Below are 19420 nucleotides of genomic sequence, written 5' to 3'. Positions count from 1 at the left end.
TACCTAAATCCCGGCGGTCCGGCGTCTTCATACTCACCTGCTGAAGATGGCCGCCGGGATCCTCTGTCTTCATGGACCGCAGGGCTTCTGTGCGGTCCATTGCCGATTCCAGCCTCCTGATTGGCTGGAATCGGCACGTGACGGGGCGGAGCTACACGGAGCCCCATAGAGAAGAGGAGAAGACCCGGACTGCGCAAGCGCGGCTAATTTGGCCATCGGAGGGCGAAAATTAGTCGGCACCATGGAGACGAGGACGCCAGCAACGGAGCAGGTAAGTATAAAACTTTTTATAACTTCTGTATGGCTCATAATTAATGCACAATGTACATTACAAAGTGCATTATTATGGCCATACAGAAGTGTATAGACCCACTTGCTGCCTCGGGACATCTCCTTTAAGCTGCCCGAGAGCTTCAACCGGAATGCCAACTGGCTGACCCTTGCTGAGATAAGGAAAGGCCCAATAAACTTTCGCCTAATTTTGGGTGAGGGTGTGTGCGCCTTCAGATTCTTGGTGGACAACCACACCTTATCCCCAACCTCGAAGGGAGGAGCTGCTTGGCAGCATTGGTCTGACTCTTTCTTATAGACAACCTGGGCTTCTAGCAAGGTCTCTTAATTCCTTTTGAATATCTGCCAATGCTTCCCGTCTGTGGTTGACTGTCGGGACAGGAGTGTTAGCAGATAGGCCAGGAATGCAAACTGGGTGCGTCAGATAGCTGGCATAGAATGGGCTCTGGGTGGTAGAACTACATTGGGCATTGTTATATGCGAGCTCCGCTTTTGAAAGATAATCCACCCAGTTGTCCTAAAGATGGAAGATGAAGCAGCAGAGGTACTGCTCCAGAGTCCGGCCAGTTTTCTCGGCCTGGCCGTTAGACTAAGGATGAAAGGCAGAAGAGAGATTCACGGTAGTTCCCAGGGCCGAGCATAAGTGTCTCCAGAACTTCGATGTGAACTAAATCCCTCTGTCTGAGACGATATCATACGGAATTCCATGTAGTCGGAAAACCTCCCGGATCATCAACTCTGTGGTGCACTCGGCCATGGGAATCTTTTTTATGGGGATGAAGTACACCATCTTCGCGAGTGGGTCCACGACAACAAGGATGGTAGTCATTCCTTTTGAGGGGGCAGGTTCACTATAAAGTCCATCGATATAGATTCCCATGGTCTGGATGGGACTGGAAACCCAGAGGGTGGACTCGTAGTGTCTTGTTCCAGGCACATACCTCGCAAGAGGCGACGCATCTCTTCACATCCCCCCTGCAGTCGGACCACCAGAAATAATGAAGCAGGAGTTCCAAAGTCTTTGTAACCTCCAAGGTGACCGTCCAGCTTGGAATCATGGACCAGTTTGAGGACTTCGAGTCGACCAGCCTCAGGCACATATGGTTGGTGTTCTTGTCTCCAAAGTCCATCCTTCTTTTAGAAGGACAACTCAGGAAGGGGTCATTATGTATCCTCCCTTAAGCTTTGTTAGGAGGTCTTAAGAGTTCAGGATGCCTAAAAATTTGGGGGGGGTGGGGGACAGAATGGTGTAGTCTGTATTTCACCTCTTCAGGTTTCGAATATATCCTGGACAATGTATTTCCCTTACGGCTTCTGGAATCGGGACAGTAGGACACAATTAAATTAAACTTGGAGAAGAACAGGGCCCATCGTGCTCGTCTCGCAGATAACCTCTTCGCAGTATGAAAAACTTCTAAATTTTTATGGTCAGTAAGAACAGTCACGGTGCCTCCATTCGATAAAAGCCACCTTGATGGCCAGAAGTTCCTTATTCCAGACATCATAGTTTTTCTCCGCAGATGATAAGGTGTAGGACAGAAACGCACAGGGATGTAGTTGCAGCTTATCTCAAACTTGTTGTGACAGGATAGCTCCCACTGCGGTGTTGGAGGCGTCCACCTCCACAACAAAAGGCAATTCTGGTCTTGGGTGGACCAGAACTGGTGCTGAAGTGCATATCTTCAGGAGTTGCCTCTGTAAGCCCTCGATCGCTTGTCGCATGCTAGCAACCTATTCTGGTAAGAGGCACGAAATTCCTGGGAGCTCCGTAATCTGTTTACTTAGAGTGGCTACCATGGACTCCATGTTTCGGCATGATTACTTTGTAGCGGTTTCAGGCACTGGGTTGAAGCCTCACGTGTAGCAGCCGCGGGTCTGGAGGGTAAATCGGGGACGAGCCAGGAGTCAGCAATAGGAGGTCTTTGTTTGCAGTACAAATGGATGAGGCAGGTAACGTAGTCAGATGGAAAGCCAGGGGTCAGCAACGGGAGGTCTCGGTTTGCAGTACAAATGGATGAGGCGGGTAACGTAGTCAGATAGAAAGCCAGAAGTCAGTATCGGGAGTTCTTGTCACAATCGTAGTGGAGCAGGCAGAAGTGGAGACTGATCAGTCAATGCTGGGGAGCAGAATAATCACGCACTGAGGGAGTGACAGGGCCAGGCTTATATAAGTGCAATCATAAGACAGGGAGGGGCTAATTGGGAACCATGAGCAGGTGCTAGGAACAAGAACAAGGTTAGGACCTTGTCCAGTAAGCTGGGTAGCTCACTGGGGAGAGCCAACGACTGGAGTATAGAAAGTCGTGAGTTTGAGCCCTGACATCACATCTCAGAAACTATTAGGCGAACGGAGATGTACGAGGGCAAGGGATTTCTTGTCATGTGTAAAAGCACCCTTAGTGGTATTAAATATGCTTTATGTTGTGAATTGCAGAAGAAATCTGCCCTTGGACATCCAATCTGTTCAACTGACCAATTATTAATTAGGAAGTCTTCACACGCCGCTGATTTACTGCAGATTTTGTCATGGATTTTGCTACATTTTGAAATCAATTAAAAGGGTGAAATCGACTGCAGATCTGCGCACACTGAATCAGCGACTTGTGAACACACCCTTAATGTCATGTAGATGCTAGACTAGTCGGAGTCGCGATTTCACTACCAACTGTGTGGCGTTTTCTTGTATAATGGTGTAAAGAATATACAGAGAGTGGTGTAAATAAGGAAAACACCCAGTAAAAGGAGATTCTGTGGATGGAAACAATCTGTCACCGAAAGGGGTCAGAGGAGGATGTCACCGCCGAGTCAGCCGAATACAACGCTGGTGCTCCAACTAACATGTCCAAACGCACAACTCATGGTTCCTTGGTATGGGTGGGCTATAATAGCAGATGGCTAGTCCCAGCACCACGGCAAATTGCTGCGGTTCTGAAGGACAAAGGAATCCAGCGCTACTGGATGGGGGCCTAATATAGAGGGGTCATTCAGTGTACATGCAATGCACCTGCTAACCGTAGTCCCGTAAGATCACCCGGACGCGGCTCCGCGGACGACAAGCCAGCAGCAGCTGACCCCCCCCCATCTCATCTTACATTCAGCACCAGAACATAAAACACATTTCCGTTTTAATGAAAATAAACGTTCTTTATTTTAAAACACCCGAAACATTTACAAAACCTGAACAGAGAACAGTCGGAGATCCTCCGCGGACGCGAACCTCGCTACGTACAAGAAAGGGTGTCGTGTGAGATGGAATAAGGCGGTCTGTGGGGTAGATTGACATGCAGCAGGTTTGTCGCAGAACGCCACGCAGCCGCTGCACAAACAATCCCACATAGGTGTGCGGGGAACAGACCTGCCGCCTGCGAGGGCGACTTCACGGACAGCGCTGAAGGAAACCGCCACCGCAGTTTTTTTATGTCGGTTTTTTGACCCAAAGAAGCCAAAAGAGGATCCGGTGGGGCAGAGGGGTGCAGGTCCTCCCTTTACACCTCCCCTCACTGGTGGAAGAGGATCCGGGAGGGCGGAGGGGTGCAGGTCCTCCCTTTACACCTCCCCTCACTGGTGGAAGAGGATCCGGGAGGGCGGAGAGGTGCAGGTCCTCCCTTTACACCTCCCCACACTGGTGGAAGAGGATCCGTCAGGGCGGAGGGGTGCAGGTCCTCCCTTTACACCTCCCACACTGGTGGAAGAGGATCAGGCGGGGCGTAGGGGTGCAGGTCCTCCCTTTACACCTCCCCTCACTGGTTGAAGAGGATCTGGTGGGGCAGAGGGGTGCAGGTCCTCCCTTTACACCCCCCCACACTGGTGGAAGAGGATCCGGCGGGACGGAGGGGTGCAGGTCCTCCCTTTACACCTCCACTCACTGGTGGAAGAGAATCTGGCGAGGTGGAGGGGTGCAGGTCCTCCCTTTACACCTCCTCTCACTGGTGGAGACATTTCTGTTTGGCCACCCTCAGGCGGTTCTACACTAGCGCATTTATGCATCCGTAATCCGGATAAGTGTCCCAGTCCGGCCCAACCAGCCAGCATCATAGACACCCATGAAGGTCTCGGGTCAGGATGTCTGCTGGCAGGCCGGGACCCTCGCCCGTATTATGGGGGCATACACCCACCCGTCATCCGCTTGTGCAGAACCAGACAGACAAGGAATAACTCTCAGCAATAAACCTGAACCTTCTCTCCGTTGCGCACGTCTTCCCGTTCTGTGACTGCAGTCGGCCTTGTACATGACGGATGGCTGCATGGCTACATACATGTATACCGGTCTGAACACGCCGCCGCTGCTCACTGCTACATTTACTAGTATATTACATTTTTTAGAGCGGAGGAGATGTCGGTTCTTTATGAAGACGTAAAATATATAACAGCCATGTAAGCCTGTGGATGTAGCCATGACCCCCAGCAATGAGACCTCCATGCTTTACACTGCCGGCTGCAACCAGAGAAGGGGTTACAATAAAATCAAGGTTTATCTTGTCATAGGCTGTGAGGAGCCGTCGTTAGAATACAGAAAACATAAAACAGAACGCGGTTCAATTATCTAAAATAAATATTTACCCGGGTGTAATAACGCCTTATTATTATAGGTCAGCGCAGCCCATTATATACACTCAGAATTACAAACTCAAGGGCCATTTTAAATAGTAACAAACGAGCCGGCGATCCGCCGACCAACGAGGTGATTGTATTTTTATATATGTGGCACCAAAAATCATCATCTTTGGCCGCTCATCACCCGGACGGGCTGCCGAAAACAATGAACGTGTATGGGGGATAAAATCAGATTACGGATCGTTCGTCCCGCCATACAGTCGGCCTGTGCGAAGGCCCTTTACACAAGTGCAGCTATCGCCACTCGGTGCTCGCCTCGCTGCAACTCAGTCGCGCACAAAGCGCCTAACCAAGATTTTAAAAAAAATACAAGTAAAACAATAACGCGGCGTCCGTGATCTGGAAGGGAGAAGCCGCTCCCCGTCCCCCCAGACCCGGTCTGTCCATTTCTTAGGATCCTCACAGACGATAGCAGGAACCTTTCTCACTGAGCTCCAGCTATTGCTAAATATGGTCAACATACAGCCGAGCGTCAAATGCCAACGCCAATGTCTGTAGAGTGAAATTAAGTGTATAAACCGCGCTCTACCCTCCGAACCGCGGGCAGTCGAAATAAAAAGGATAACGAACCAGAGTGCTAACTGGCAACTACTACGCCTCCTCTAGTGACTACGGACGCCCTAAACTACCTGCTAGGGGAGCTCCCAAACAGCAACTGAAAAACAAAGGCTACATCAGTGGGTGTTATAGGTGCAAGAACTAAACCCGGGAGCGGCTGCAGTATGAATTCAGCTCCGCAGGTAGGCTCTTCTCACATCGGCACCTCTGGTGGGGATCTGGCACAACATTCCAGACAGAATCCAAGCAGACCCGTAACGATTCATGTGGTCCGTTTGGTTCCGTCATGAAACAGAAATTCCGTTTTTCTACATTCGGTTGGAAAATGGAGTCTCTGGCGCGGATGTGATCAGCGCTTCACCTGCTACGCTGAAGAGGACCCTGCAGAATAAGGTACTTTCCTACCGGCTGAATCTCGGTGCAACGGAACAAAAACGTCAATCAGCGCTCGTTAACTTTACTTTTTACACAAGCCGAGAATTACTGCTATCAACGTTCGTTCAACCCCCCACCCCGAGCCGGCAGTACTGATTCCTGGTCACAAGAGATGCACAATGCGAGGACGATCATCAAGCATCTTTATGCTCGTTAAAAATGTCAACAATCAAGCAACAAGCATTTGCTCGCCCGTTGGCTGATCGCTGTGTCTTTTACACGGCCCGATGATCGGATGAATGAACGTTCATGCCCGATAATCAGGCCCTCTAAAAAAGTATCTTAAAGGGGTCGTCTAGGACTTTTACTACTGAGCCATCAATAGGGGGGATAGGTATTCCACCACTCAGGATCCCCGACGATTGGTTGATTCTGCAGGAACAGCTCTCATTGAATCTAGTGGGAGTAGTACAAAACCAACAATGCACTATAGACAGCGCTATCTGCTTCTAGCATGGATAGTGGGCCTTGTGATCAGCGGGGATCCTAGGCGGACCCCCAGCAATCAACTAGTGATGACCGATCCTGAGGATAGCTCATCAATAGTAAAAGTTCCAAGCAAGCACTTTAAGATACTTTTTACCGGATTATCAGGAATGAACGTTTGTCTGAACATTCATTCGCCTGATCATCAGGGTTTGTAAAAGCCACATTGAACAGCCATGAACTGGTCATCACCATAAACTAAGTTGCGGTGCTCATAGGACGGGTCTCGAGGAGTCTGGGGATGTAGATTTTATCCTCTCTTGGCTCCGTGTTCCCAAACTGATCACCCGTGCAAGTCGAGACACGGACAGCGCAGAGAACGGATTTCTGCAGGCTGTTCGTGCACATGTACATTGTTCTCTATTGATGTGCAGACAGCCTGCAGAGAGTCCATTTAGCTGTCCGTGCGCGGACTTCCATGGGTGGTGGAAGAGGGGGGGCTGGGTAAGTATACAAACCCCCCCAGACTCCTCAGGACTGTCCTATCAGCAATATAACTTAGTCCATGGTGATGACAGGGTCCCTTTAACACATTGTTCTGGCATCATGGATTAGGAGCGAGCAGCTGGATTCCCTACAGTGGTCGCTGGACACACTACGACCCCCCAACCCCGGGTCAGGGGGTCTCTAAACCAGCTGCACTTATCTCCACTGGTTTAATGCTTCATCGATACTTTAGTTTTTCTATAGAGCTTTACATTGAAGTTTCCTTTCCCCTGAAATCCCGCAGATCTGACGGCAGATGAAGGTTCTTGTCCGCGGACAACCTCATCATCCCATCACAAAGACCGGGAGCGACAGACGTCTGGCAGAAAATAAAAATTCCACCGGTGGTAGAAAAAAAAATTAAGCGACGAGCTCAATAAAACAACTTTGCCAGGATGAGGAGCGGGGAGGCGGCGGCGATCAGTCGAGGATCATGGCAGACAGCGCGTTGAGATCCCGCATGTAAGGGTGTGCGGACAAGACCTGCTCGATCTTCTCCTTCTGTTGGGACTCGGGGAATATTTTTAAGAGGGCGTCTTTTAGTGATACGGTCTCTTGATAAGTCCTCTGCGGGGGGACGATGGCCTGCGGCCGCAGGATCTTCTGGATGGCCGCACTGAATACGGGTTTTTTGTCTATGGGCAGGAAAGCCCTTGGATGTGAGTGATCAGTGCCGACGGGGAAGATCCCAGAAAGTGAAGTGTCCTGGCTAGGAAAAAACACTCCGCTGTCCGACGGATGAGGGGTGAGAGGATGGTCTCTGAGGAAAGGAGAAAGAACAAACACATAGCGTCAGTAAGCAGATAGAAGGAAACAGTGCGCCGTTCTCACACCCCCCCCCCCCCCCCCCAGATTCTGCCTTGGGACACCAAAGACTGTATGAAAACTTTTTGTTTACTTTATCTGTTTTATTCCCACTAGGCGGCACGAACTGCTGATCGCTTCCATAATACACTGCAATACTTCTGTATTCCCAAGCCCGCTCCATTTCCTCCCTGAAAGTGCATTTACCTTATGTGGTCGGTAAAGGGTTAAAGGAGTATTCCCATCAGACATATTTATGGGCTATATGATCACTTTATGATCTGAGGGACGACCTCTGGGACCCTCACCAAGCCCGAGCATGAAGGAGCTGCGGTGCCGATTTAGCAATGTGTCCCCTTAACCAGGACTGCACTTCCTTTACAAGATGGGAAGACCCCTTTAACCCCTTGAGTGGCACGCCCGGAAATTTTCCGGGACGAGCTCCACTGCTCATAGCGTCATAGCCCGGAGGATTTCCGGGCTATGTATCACTATGGGAGCTGCAGAGCACAATGCCACAAGCTGTGACAGTGTGCTCTGCCTGCACAGACCCACACAGAGCAGTGCAAGGGCTTTGAAAAACCAGCAGAAGATATTGCCGATGTGCCGGCAACCTCCTGCTTTGTTTACAGGTTGCCATAGAGACCATCGGCTTGTCAGAAGCAAGCCCATGGTCTCTGTGGCAGGGAGAGCTGGTGCTTGGCTGTCAGAGGATAGCTAGGTACTAGCTCTTACAGCAGAGATCAGAGAAAACCTCCGATCTCTGCTGTGTTAACCCTTTACATGCTGCAGTCTATGTGACTGCAGCATGTAAAGGGCTGTCACCATCGGACCCCCGGAATGTGATCAGGGGGTCCTGATGAGTCCCTGTGGAAGTCCCCTAAAGGGACAAAAAAAAAAAAAGGTAAAAAATTATTTAAAAAAAATAATAAAAACACTTGTCTCCCTTTACTTTGTAAAAAATCAAAAATACAATCACACATGTGGTATCCATGCGTCGTAATGACCCAGAGAAGGAAGTTAATACATTATTTAACCCCTTAATGACATGGCCCCTTTTTTTTCTTTTTCCCCATTTCTTTTTTTCCTCCCCCCTGTTTAAAAAATCACAACTTGTCCCGCAAAAAACAAGCCCTCACATGGCCATGTCAATGGGAAAATGAAAAAGTTATGGCTCTTGAGACGCAACTGCAAAATTAGTTGAAATTCAATGATTAGACCATTTTAAAAAACCTGCCCTGGTGGGCACGACAGGGTGGTAGGAAACCCGCCACTCAGGGGGTTAAAGGGGTTGTACTGCAACTATTAGTTATACCCTTTTCCTTGCGATAAGAGATAAACTAGCTGATTATTGGGGGTCTCACTGCTGAGACCCCCACCGATCTCAAGTACAGGAGTCCTGTGTCCCGCTCTAAGGTCGCCTCTCCCCCTGCAGGGATGTCGCTGTGAATGTAGTGCTGGCAGAGCATGCGCAGTCAGCGCTCCATTCATTTCAATGGGGCCGACATATCAGGGCGGGTGCCATCCGGGTATTTCTGCAGTCCCATTGAAAGTGATTGCCGCGTCAGTGCACTTGTGCGACCAGCGCTCCTCCATTCATTCTCCTCCCTACTGCAGGGAGGACGAGGGACCCCCATTTTCAGGTGACGCCCCCACCGATCAGCACGTTATCCTCTATCCCCTTGTATTAAGACAGATGAGTCCTAGTCTGCGGTCCGTACAAGAACGCCACTGCCAAAGTCTAGATATTTCTAGATTTTGCTCTTCTTAAAAAGTAAAGAAAGTTGTTTTTTTTCTAAAAATCTGCTTTTTGGCCGCCTATTCTGGAGACACGAGACTTTTACTTTGTCCTGGATGGGGGTGTGCGAGGGGTCTTTTCTGTGGAGGGGGGGCTGTAGTTTATTGATACCGTTGTGAATTTCTTTTTGATCATCTTTTTTGGGATCAAAATAAAAAACGCAATTCCGGCATTATGTGCCCCCCCCCCCCAGAGTTTACCATGCAGGATAAATAGTGCAATATTGCAATAGTTCAGGCTTTTATGAACAAAGCGAAACCAAAATATGCAGTTTTGTTTTTATTGTTAAGATAATTTATAGGAAAAGGGTTTTGTCTTTTTAACTTTTAACATTTTATTTTTTTTACCCTCCTAATCTTTTATTAGCACCTTTTTCTACATTTTTGTTTCGTCCCTGTAAGGGAACTTGTGATCCCTTGATTGCTTGTACTGTATACTGCAATACTTCAGTACTGCGGCATGTGGTCATTTTCAATGTTGTCTATGCAAGGTCTCCAAAAGGTAACTTGCTGATTGGTAGGAATCCCACTGCTGAAACCCCCACAAAGAACGAGACCCCCATGTCCTCCGTCATCCTCGCGGTGTCACTGCACCCCCACACTTTGGAGGACACACACGTGCATTCTGTCAGCCCATTTAAATAAATGAAGTGTTGAATGAGCACGAGGCCAGCGCTCCATTCACAGTCGCTGCAGGAGGTGAAGTGACCCCCGAAGTGACAGGAGACCCCCAGCAATCTAAAAGTTATCCTCTGGATAGGGAAAAACTTGCAATTGTGGTACAACCCCTTTACGCCACAGGCAGGGATTGAGAGGCATCCATGCATGGCAGCCTGGTGGCATTCATTAGGTTCCAGATCGCCATGTCAGCTCCCTGCAATTGTGTTGTGGAGGTAAGGCCAATGGGATGTTCGCCCTTCTGGCTGATTGTTTGGACATGCGGTCAGCTTTGACTGTAGTACCGAGTTGCCTGCCGTGATCTGAGCCATTTATGATCGCAGCAGTTGCCGGTGGTTGTCAGCTGCCAAAAGCAGCCTGTAGCACTGAGTATGGAGCGATCACATGATGGGTTGGTCATGACGTATGTTTACGGGATGTGGTTAGGAAGGGGTTACACCTAAATCCTCTGTGACAAAGTATGTCCGCCTGCTATATGTCCCTAAATCCCCTGTAACAGGAGTCACTGGATCCAAAAACGTGGAGCTGACCAAAGAGTACAAAACAGAGCCCAAACTAAGAAGTGGTTGACATGTACTGCCGTTTATTACTGTAAATGAGACAGACGGACATATAGAAGAGGCTGCGGCGCTCCGCTGGTCCGAGCGGGACGGCCCCGGGGTCATCGGTAATTATACGCTCTACGCCTGCGTTTCCTGCTAAAGAAACAAAGTATCCTCTGTATGACACGGCAGAAGGGGCAGAACTTCTGAAAGTTACCCAAAGTTCACGGTTTTACTGCTATAAATGGAGAGCAAAGAAAAGCCGAAGACGCGACAGCGACCTCACCTGTGCAGAACGGGCCGCGTGCTGAGGAAGTCCTCCAGGTTTGGGCCGTGGCGTCCCAACGGGTCGTCTGGGATCATGAAGATGTCACCAGCAAAAGTGAACTGTAGTAATCTGAGGAGAGAGGAAAAGACCAAACTGCAAGACCCCGGAGAGAAGTCACGGCATCCTTAACAGAGACGACTGATAGATTGAGTGGGGACCCCACTGTGCACACACCGTCTCACTGCTGGGACCCCCAGAGATAAACGTTAATATGTGGGGGAGGGGGGCAAGTGTTTAATTTCCCTGCAGCCCCACAACAAAAGAAATGTCCTTGCAACTAAGCAGCAGTACCTGCAAACAGCCTGCAGAGTGCGCTAGGCTTCAGAAAGACAAAAGTGGGTTGGTTCTAGTCAGTAACGAGTGGGGCATTCTACCGATAGTAGCGGTTACCACCAAAGTATTGCTTTCAGTTGTCAATAGATCAGAGCCCCCTATACAAACACTGATCGGCCCCTTTATCAGAGCCCCCTATACAAACACTGATCGGCCCCTTTATCAGACCCCCCTATACAAACACTGATCGGCCCCTTTATCAGACCCCCCTATACAAACACTGATCGGCCCCTTTATCAGACCCCCCTATACAAACACTGATCGGCCCCTTTATCAGACCCCCATCTAATAGCCATGGGACCTTTTATAACTTTTGGAATCGCAGCAATTTGTTGTATAGCCTCAACTGAGTGATGACATCGTTCTGCAGGAATACCGGCCCCTGCGGACAGGAAGCTTCTTGTAGTCACTGCAGATTAGATGGCGGTGCTGACATGTTCTGACCGGCTGACAGGAAGGGGTCAGCGATTCATGCTGCTTGTGCCAAATTCTGACCTCCCATCAGCAACAGAAGTCTGGATCCATCTGACAGGTGATGTTTTTGCGCTGCTCAGTGATAGAAAGATGAAATTCCAGTGAGGAAGAGCACAAAAATTCTGCTTTTCTTAGTAGTTGCGCTGAAACTGGTCGCCCGCTGTTATACCATCCGTGCGGAGGAACGGCGAGTTGTGCGTTCGGACACGTTAGTTGGAGCTCCAGGATTGTATTCAGCTGACTGTGCAGCCTGTTGGTCAGAGCGATTCCTGACATCCTCCTCCGACCCCTTTCAGTGATTAGCTGTTTCCGTCCTCAGGATTCCCTTTCTCTGGATGGTTCCCTCGATCGCGCCATTCTCGGTATACTCTCTACACCGTTACACGATAAAACCCCCCACGGTTGGCAGTAAGCCCCCGGCTAGTCTAGCACCGATGCCCGGCCTTGTTGGAAGTCGCTCCGATCGCTGGATTTTCCATCTAATGTGGATTCACACTGAAACTGATCCACAGAATACTTGTCACGTGACTTTATGCCGCGCTCCGGGGTTACGGGGGAATGTCCATACAGGGGAGCGCCAATTGTTAGGGGGGTGGGGGCTCTGATAAAGGGGTCACTCAGCGTGTGGTCACTGAGAGTCGTCAGGAGGAACGGTCCTTTATTTCCCCGCTGTAAAGCGCTACTGATACAAAACGAGGACTGACCTGTCTTTGATGATCTGGGTCCACGCAGGCGTCTCCACAACAAACTCTCGCAGATTGTCATTGGTCACTATGATTCCTTCCGTCTTCTCTGCCAAATGCAAAAGGAACCTGCAGAAAAGGAAAAGGTGTCTAAGTGAAGCCGAGCGTTAGACGACATCTCAGAGAGCCCGGGGGTCCGCAGGAGCTTCCAGGGGGGCTAGATGAGACCGAAGAATAGAATGCAGCCAAACTTATCAACCCCCCCCCCCCCCCAATTACATATTAGGTTTACCAAATCTACAGATTTTCAGCTGTTTATAAAAAATAAAAAAAACAAATAATTAAAGAACAATTTAACTATCACAACTGATAACGAGCGGTTTCCCACAAAATGCCCCTTTTCTGACTGCTGCAGTCTGAGAACTATCCCCCCTCTATGACCGACGTCTTCAGTACTTCGTGGAGCTCCTTGTGCTGCAGACGTGATGTAGAGCCAGACGGCGCTCCTGAGGAGTCTTACCCCGGCCCTTATGGACAACGGCCTCCAGGTCACAGACATTCCTGGCCCTGTGCGCAGCAGCCGCCTTCTTCGCTTCTGACCAAAGATTTTCTAAGGGGTACAAATCAGGTGATTCACGGACCCCCTGGAATCCTCCAGGACTACTTCTGCTCCAAGCCTTGGTGGGCTGTGAGGTCTCCTTGGGATCGTTGTCCTGTTGGAAGGTCTCATGACGCCCAATCTTCATCTTCCTCCCATGTTTTTTCCTGGGATTTCCTGATACTTGATGGAAGCCGTCTTCCCCGCCCCCCCGCTGCAGGTTTCCAGCCCCGACCATCAGCGAGCCGCCGCCATGCTGCACTGTAGGCGGGGGTTCTCTTCAGCGTCGGCTTCCTTCTTCCTCCTCCAGACCACCGCTGTTCCAGAGGCCCGAAAAGTTGTAGTTTTCTTTCCCCGCTCCACAGAACAGAATCCCAGAACTTCTGTGGTTACTTATCTGGTTTGGTGCCCACTGAAGGAGACTTTTCTTGTCTTTTGGGTCAGTAGAGGTGAGGTCTTGGCGTTCAGATAAGATCTTCAGTGTACGGAGACCTCAGTGCTGCCACCACCAGATCTCGCTGTGGATCATTTACAGTGACTGGAGGGTTTCTGACCACCTACCTCCTCAGAAATCTGGTGGCAGCCGGAGATAGCGCCCTCTGTCTGCCACAGCCAGGCGGGGCTCCTATAATGTACGACTTGTGAACTGCTTCTAGCTGTGTCTCTAGGAACATCCAGCGTCTTTGTATCATTTTGTATCCTTTCCTTAGTTTGTAAAAGCAGTGATCTCTTCTCCTGCCATACTTGTTACATGCAGTATAAGGTCCCCGTCTGCAGCTCGAGCCGCTCCAGGTCAAAACACACCTGATGCAACTAATGAAGCCCTTGGTTAGTTACATCAGGTGTGGTTGAGTGAGGGATTCTATTCAGGGGGTGAATAATGTTGCATTGAGATGGGCGAATTTCTTGCACGATTTGCATGCACAGAAAGCGTACGGACGGATAGCCTATTGTATTTACATGTGTGATTTTTCCTCTACAGGAGGTCCTATTTTTGGGCGATTCTGTTTAAAATCTCCCATTCTTCTGTATAGGTGGGGGAAAAAAACCAAAATGTATCCCGCTCCTTTGTACATGTGAGTTTCATGCAAGTGTGATGAGATTTTGCTTGAAAACTGCAAGTGATGCGCAGTTTTTTGTGCACTTGAAAGTGCGATATCGGTTACAGTTTTTTGGATGGATATTGCACTCGCCCGTGTAAATGCGCCCCAAGGCTGGTCTCACACGACCGGATTTGAATTGCGGATTCTGCGAACGGCGTCCGTGTCGACAATCTGCAGTTAAACGTAGAAGGAAATGTATTTTCAAATTTTCCTTCACACTTGTAGATACAAATTGCGTATTCTGCGGGCGTGAATTTTGTGCAGATGGCCTCATCCATTGAGGCGCGTGACCCGCAGCCCATACGCTAAGCGACGGCACGGGAAATACATACAATGAGAAACCTGTACTGCGCATGACTACCTGCGCGGCTCCGCGGTCATATACAATACAGGTACTTGCCGTACGCAGGGTAGCCGGCTGGACTCCACAGTGAGCCTCCCGCATGCAGAATCTGACCTGCTTGTGAGAGCCTGGCCTAATGTTGAGACTGCAGCAGTCATTGAGGCCGCGTGCACACGGGTGGATTTGCATTGGCGCGTTTGCCGTGGGCGTACGCTTCTGGTCTCCGCAGCAAACACCGCCCCATACCAGGCTGTGAAATCTCATCGCTACAAGTGGAAATCGATTGCGATTTTCCGCTTGCGGAGGAGAAATCGCGGCATGCTGCGATTCTGTGTGAAGTCAATGAAAGCCGTCCGTCCTGCGGCACTTCTGCAGTGAGCACTGCGGACGTGTCGTGGGATCAGTGGAATCGCCTAGTACCAGCGCCTACTGCGCATGCGCGACTGAGCACCGGACGGCACATCCGCAGCACAGAAAGAAGAAGCCGGACAGATAAGCAGGGATCACGGGCCAGGCACCAGGTCGAACTCCGCTGTGGGAACCCCGAATGCGGGGTCCAACCCGCCCGTGTGCAGGCGGCCTAAAAGTGGCATTGTGCGTTGACTACTTGTTATATTAGTTGTGCGGAGTTATTTAAATTGTTGTTTAATTGTTTTTTGCAAACAGCTGAAACTTAGTAAATTTGGCAGCTCTTCCCAATTTCTACGGGGGGTTGAATTACTTCGATGTCCGCTGTATACAGACCTAAGGGACTTTTATTCTAGGTGGATTTTCCAGTCCATGCAATAAATGAAGGATATCCTACATACTCTGCTGCTGTGGTGTGCCGGTGTAACATACCCGAGCGGCCGACCCCTTACACCCCATCAGACCAGAGTCGTGTCACGTCCAGTAAAGCAGCCCCACCGCCCCGTGATTGCCAACTGCCGGCCGGATCCATTTATTCAGCAGCCTGGATTACAGCACTGAAGCGTGCCAAAGTAAAAGGGAAAGGCACAGAGCGCGGTGCGAGGGACAGAAGGCAAACCCGCAGCGCTATAATAAAGTCACGGATAAGATCCCTCCGATCCGGACGGTAAGATTCTAGATTTTGCAAGACCTGAATAAAACGATTGCATTTCATAACTGTCTGATAATCCGGCACCCATCAGGTCGTATGCATGCCTCTGCCAACCTGTGCATACTACACTGGCAGAGCCCACCACAGAGCAGCCGCCCCCCCCTCCCCGCTACCTGATTTTTAATACACTGTAAATTACTGCTTAACCGTATGGCTTTAAATTAAAGGGGATGTCCGAGACCCATGTGTGGTATTCATTCACCCATTGCTGTAATCACTAACATGTTAGTAATCAACCTAAAGGGATTGCCGGAATTATAAATTATTGATGGTCCGACCTCAGGATAGGTCATAAATGGTAGATCAGCGGTGGATTGTCACCTGGAACCCTGCGGATAAGCTGTTCGTTGGGCTGATGTACTTGCACACGGATGTGATTTCTGGAGGAAGGGGACAGCTCTGTTCCCACTGCAGTGGCCAGGCTTGGTATTGCAAACAAAGTTCTCATTTATTTTAATGCCTGTAATACCAAGCCTGGACACTGCAGTGAGAACGGAGCTGTCCATTTCCTGCAGACATCAGCTTGGTGCACAAGTGAACTAGTCTTGAGAGCAGCTGATCAACAGGGGTCCCAGGCAATGGACCCCATCGATCTTCCATTGGTGGCCCAACCTGAAAACAGACCATCAATATTTTATAACTGAAGGAAGGACATAGTGTGGTTGGCCGCACACCCCAGAATACACCCACATGTGTACTACTCATAGGCCAGGGCTCTATGCTCCAACCTCCTTCCCAGGTAAAAGTTTGCCAGCTAGTCCCTGCCCTGGATGGTCACGTCCACCAACGTCGCGCGCACGCCCTGGGAGCCATTACAGTTCAGTGCGTACACAAACCTCAGCAGCTTCATCACTGGCGACGAACTGCGCCAATGTCCTTTGCATGCCGCCACATAGTTAACTGTCAGTCATGCAGTTGCGGATGTACGCATACACAGCAAGATGCGATGACCCCTTGTGTACATGGCGTCCGTGGAAGTTCAATACCTTTGACAGCGAGGACCATCCAGCGGATTGGTGGTAAGTAGATTACAGCAGAATACCCATACGGGACTCAGACAACCCCTTTAAGGCGCGAGCCCCACAACCCAACCCCCCCTCATCGGGAACACTACATACCTGTCATCATGTGCTGCAATCCGAGATCCCAAGACGGTCCTGGAAGGAGTGAAGGATAAGATGCCCAGTTCTTCCAGCTGCTGGAGGAAATGCTGCTCTGTATGAAGGAAGACAAGACGATGTGTTAGACTGGAGGCCACGTAGAAGGACCCGCGCCCCCACTACACCCCACTGCTGAGCCCCGCTATCACCATCTCAGGTCATCCCCAGGATATGCCAGAACAGTCTGATAGAAGGACCCGCGCCACCGCTACACCCCGCTGCTGAGCCCCGCTATCACCATCTCATGTCATCCCCAGGATACGCCATAACAGTCTGATAGGATGTGGTGCCCACCGCGGTGGCCCGCGCCAACGCCTAGATAGGAGGGTGACCACCTGTAGCGGGTAGGACTTATGGAAAGCACCAAGAGGGCGGTCTTATGCCATTCCCGTAACTCCCACAGAAGTGAACGGGTGTTATAGAAATAGCGCAGTGAGCAGCGTTGTTTCCGTAATTTGGGAGGGTGCGTCGGTCTCCGATCCCGGAATAGGTGCGGGTCCTAAATGGAAATACCCTGCAGTACTGTACAGTGACTGCTGACAGTACCCACAGCAACCTGCAGGGGCATTGACTCAAGAGCCCAACAGCGCCCCCTGCTGCAAGACTAAGACCCCGGGCGACATTACCCAAAAGCCAAGATACTCATGTTCAGAAGTGTTGCTTACAGTCGGCGGACAAGCATCTGTGGGGGCTTTAGAAATGTGGCATTAAATAAAAACCATCATGGTGGGCCGCCTGTATAGCAGTCATGTCCGGCCGTATTCTCATTCCGCCATCGCCTGAACCACAAGCACTCATGTCAGCATTACATATTACATATCTGCTATGTGCCGGCTTCACTTCACCCTCAACCAATGAGAATACAGGCTGACCGCTGATGCGAATTCCCCAAGTGCCAGTGGAGCCCAGGAACATGTATACAAAATACACGGATGTGACAAAAGTCATGGGATAGCAATATGTAGAGGACAGAAGGCTTGGAAGCGCCAACAGTTGTGAGGTTTAACGCTGCCCAGCGTGCTCATGGCAAGACGACGTGAATTACTGGAGTTGGAACGAGGCACGATGGCGAATACCGGACGGATGGGACACTCCATTTCCGAAATTGTGAGGGCTTTTACCATTTCACGATGCACAGTGTCCCGTGTGTACCGGTAATACGTCATGGAAGGCATTACCACCCACAGTGGGCAGCGCAGGAGGCCCGCCCGCGCACATCCCGCAGGTCGGCGCCCGCCCGCCCACATCCCCGCAGGTCGGCGCCCGCCCACATCCCTGCAGGTCGGGGTCACAATAACAAATGTTTCAGGCGGTTGGTGGGGTTCATGTGTGGCGCAGACCCCATGTAGCCACGGACCCCAGTTGTCAACAAGGCGCTGTGCAGGCCGGTGCCGGCTCCATGCTGGTGTGCGGCTCTCATGGCATGGGTTGGGTACACTGGTCCACCTAGGCATGTCTGGTCAGCTTTGTGACCATTTCCAGCCCTTCATGGACTTCATCTCCCCCCACAACGATGGATGCTCCAGCAGGATAATGCTCCGTGCCGTCGGGCCCAGGGTGTCCATAACTGGTTGGAGGAACATTCTGGAGAGTTCCTATGACTGGTGCGGCCGGCCTAATCCTCAGACATGAGCCTAATCCATTCACACCGCAAATCCTGCACCTACAGATACCCCTGGAGCTGGGGGGGGCATCCAAACAGCTCCACATCCTTCAGACGTCTTCTGTCCGCTTGTGGTATCAATATCATGGAGAGCGGCTGCACTTCGCTGGGGTCCTACATGATATTTGTTCCCGTCCCATGACTTTTGGCACATCCATCTCTCTATGTATCTATCCATCCATCACATTCCTCCTCCGGGTAAAAGGAAGTAAAGGGAACACAGCAGCGCTGACCCCTCTGGAGGTCGTGTTCTGAGCGCTGACCCCTCTGGAGGTTGTGTTCTGTAGCGCTGACCCCTCTGGAGGTCGTGTTCTGTAGCGCTGACCCCTCTGGAGGTCGTGTTCTGAGCGCTGACCCCTCTGGAGGTCGTGTTCTGTAGCGCTGACCCCTCTGGAGGTCGTGTTCTGTAGCGCTGACCCCTCTGGAGGTCGTGTTCTGTAGCGCTGACCCCTCTGGAGGTCGTGTTCTGTAGCGCTGACCCCTCTGGAGGTCGTGTTCTGTAGCGCTGACCCCTCTGGAGGTCGTGTTCTGTAGCGCTGACCCCTCTGGAGGTCGTGTTCTGTAGCGCTGACCCCTCTGGAGGTCGTGTTCTGTAGCGCTGACCCCTCTGGAGGTCGTGTTCTGTAGCGCTGACCCCTCTGGAGGTCGTGTTCTGTAGCGCTGACCCCTCTGGAGGTCGTGTTCTGTAGCGCTGACCCCTCTGGAGGTCGTGTTCTGTAGCGCTGACCCCTCTGGAGGTCGTGTTCTGTAGCGCTGACCCCTCTGGAGGTCGTGTTCTGTAGCGCTGACCCCTCTGGAGGTCGTGTTCTGAGCGCTGACCCCTCTGGAGGTCGTGTTCTGTAGCGCTCCTGGACGCAGGTAGATCAGTGGCGCCCCCGTCATTCTACAACTCCTTAGAACAGAAGGATTTCCTGTTTTTATATA

The 19420-nt window shown here is 50.8% G+C and overlaps 1 protein-coding gene across 2 annotated transcripts in view; it reads right to left on the bottom strand.

Annotated features, from left to right (window-relative positions):
- Positions 1-3414: 3414 nt before the first annotated feature.
- The window catches only part of LOC136595472 (NEDD4-binding protein 1-like), a 30212-nt gene continuing 14206 nt past the window's right edge, over positions 3415-19420 (bottom strand). Inside the window, exons 5-8 of one of the 2 annotated variants that reach the window (XM_066588703.1) lie at positions 16792-16888; positions 12531-12638; positions 10978-11088; positions 3415-7630 (exon numbers count right to left, since the gene is read on the bottom strand). In XM_066588703.1, the coding sequence (XP_066444800.1) occupies positions 7291-7630; positions 10978-11088; positions 12531-12638; positions 16792-16888 (656 nt within the window). In that variant the 3' untranslated portion in view covers positions 3415-7290. Of the gene's footprint in view, positions 7631-10149; positions 10848-10977; positions 11089-12530; positions 12639-16791; positions 16889-19420 lie in introns of those variants that run through there. The other variant, XM_066588704.1, reaches the window with a different exon arrangement.

The sequence above is a fragment of the Eleutherodactylus coqui genome, unplaced genomic scaffold (assembly GCF_035609145.1).
Source record: "Eleutherodactylus coqui strain aEleCoq1 unplaced genomic scaffold, aEleCoq1.hap1 HAP1_SCAFFOLD_210, whole genome shotgun sequence".
NCBI classification, from domain to species: Eukaryota; Metazoa; Chordata; class Amphibia; order Anura; family Eleutherodactylidae; genus Eleutherodactylus; species Eleutherodactylus coqui.
This window is presented reverse-complemented; position numbering and strand designations above follow the sequence as displayed.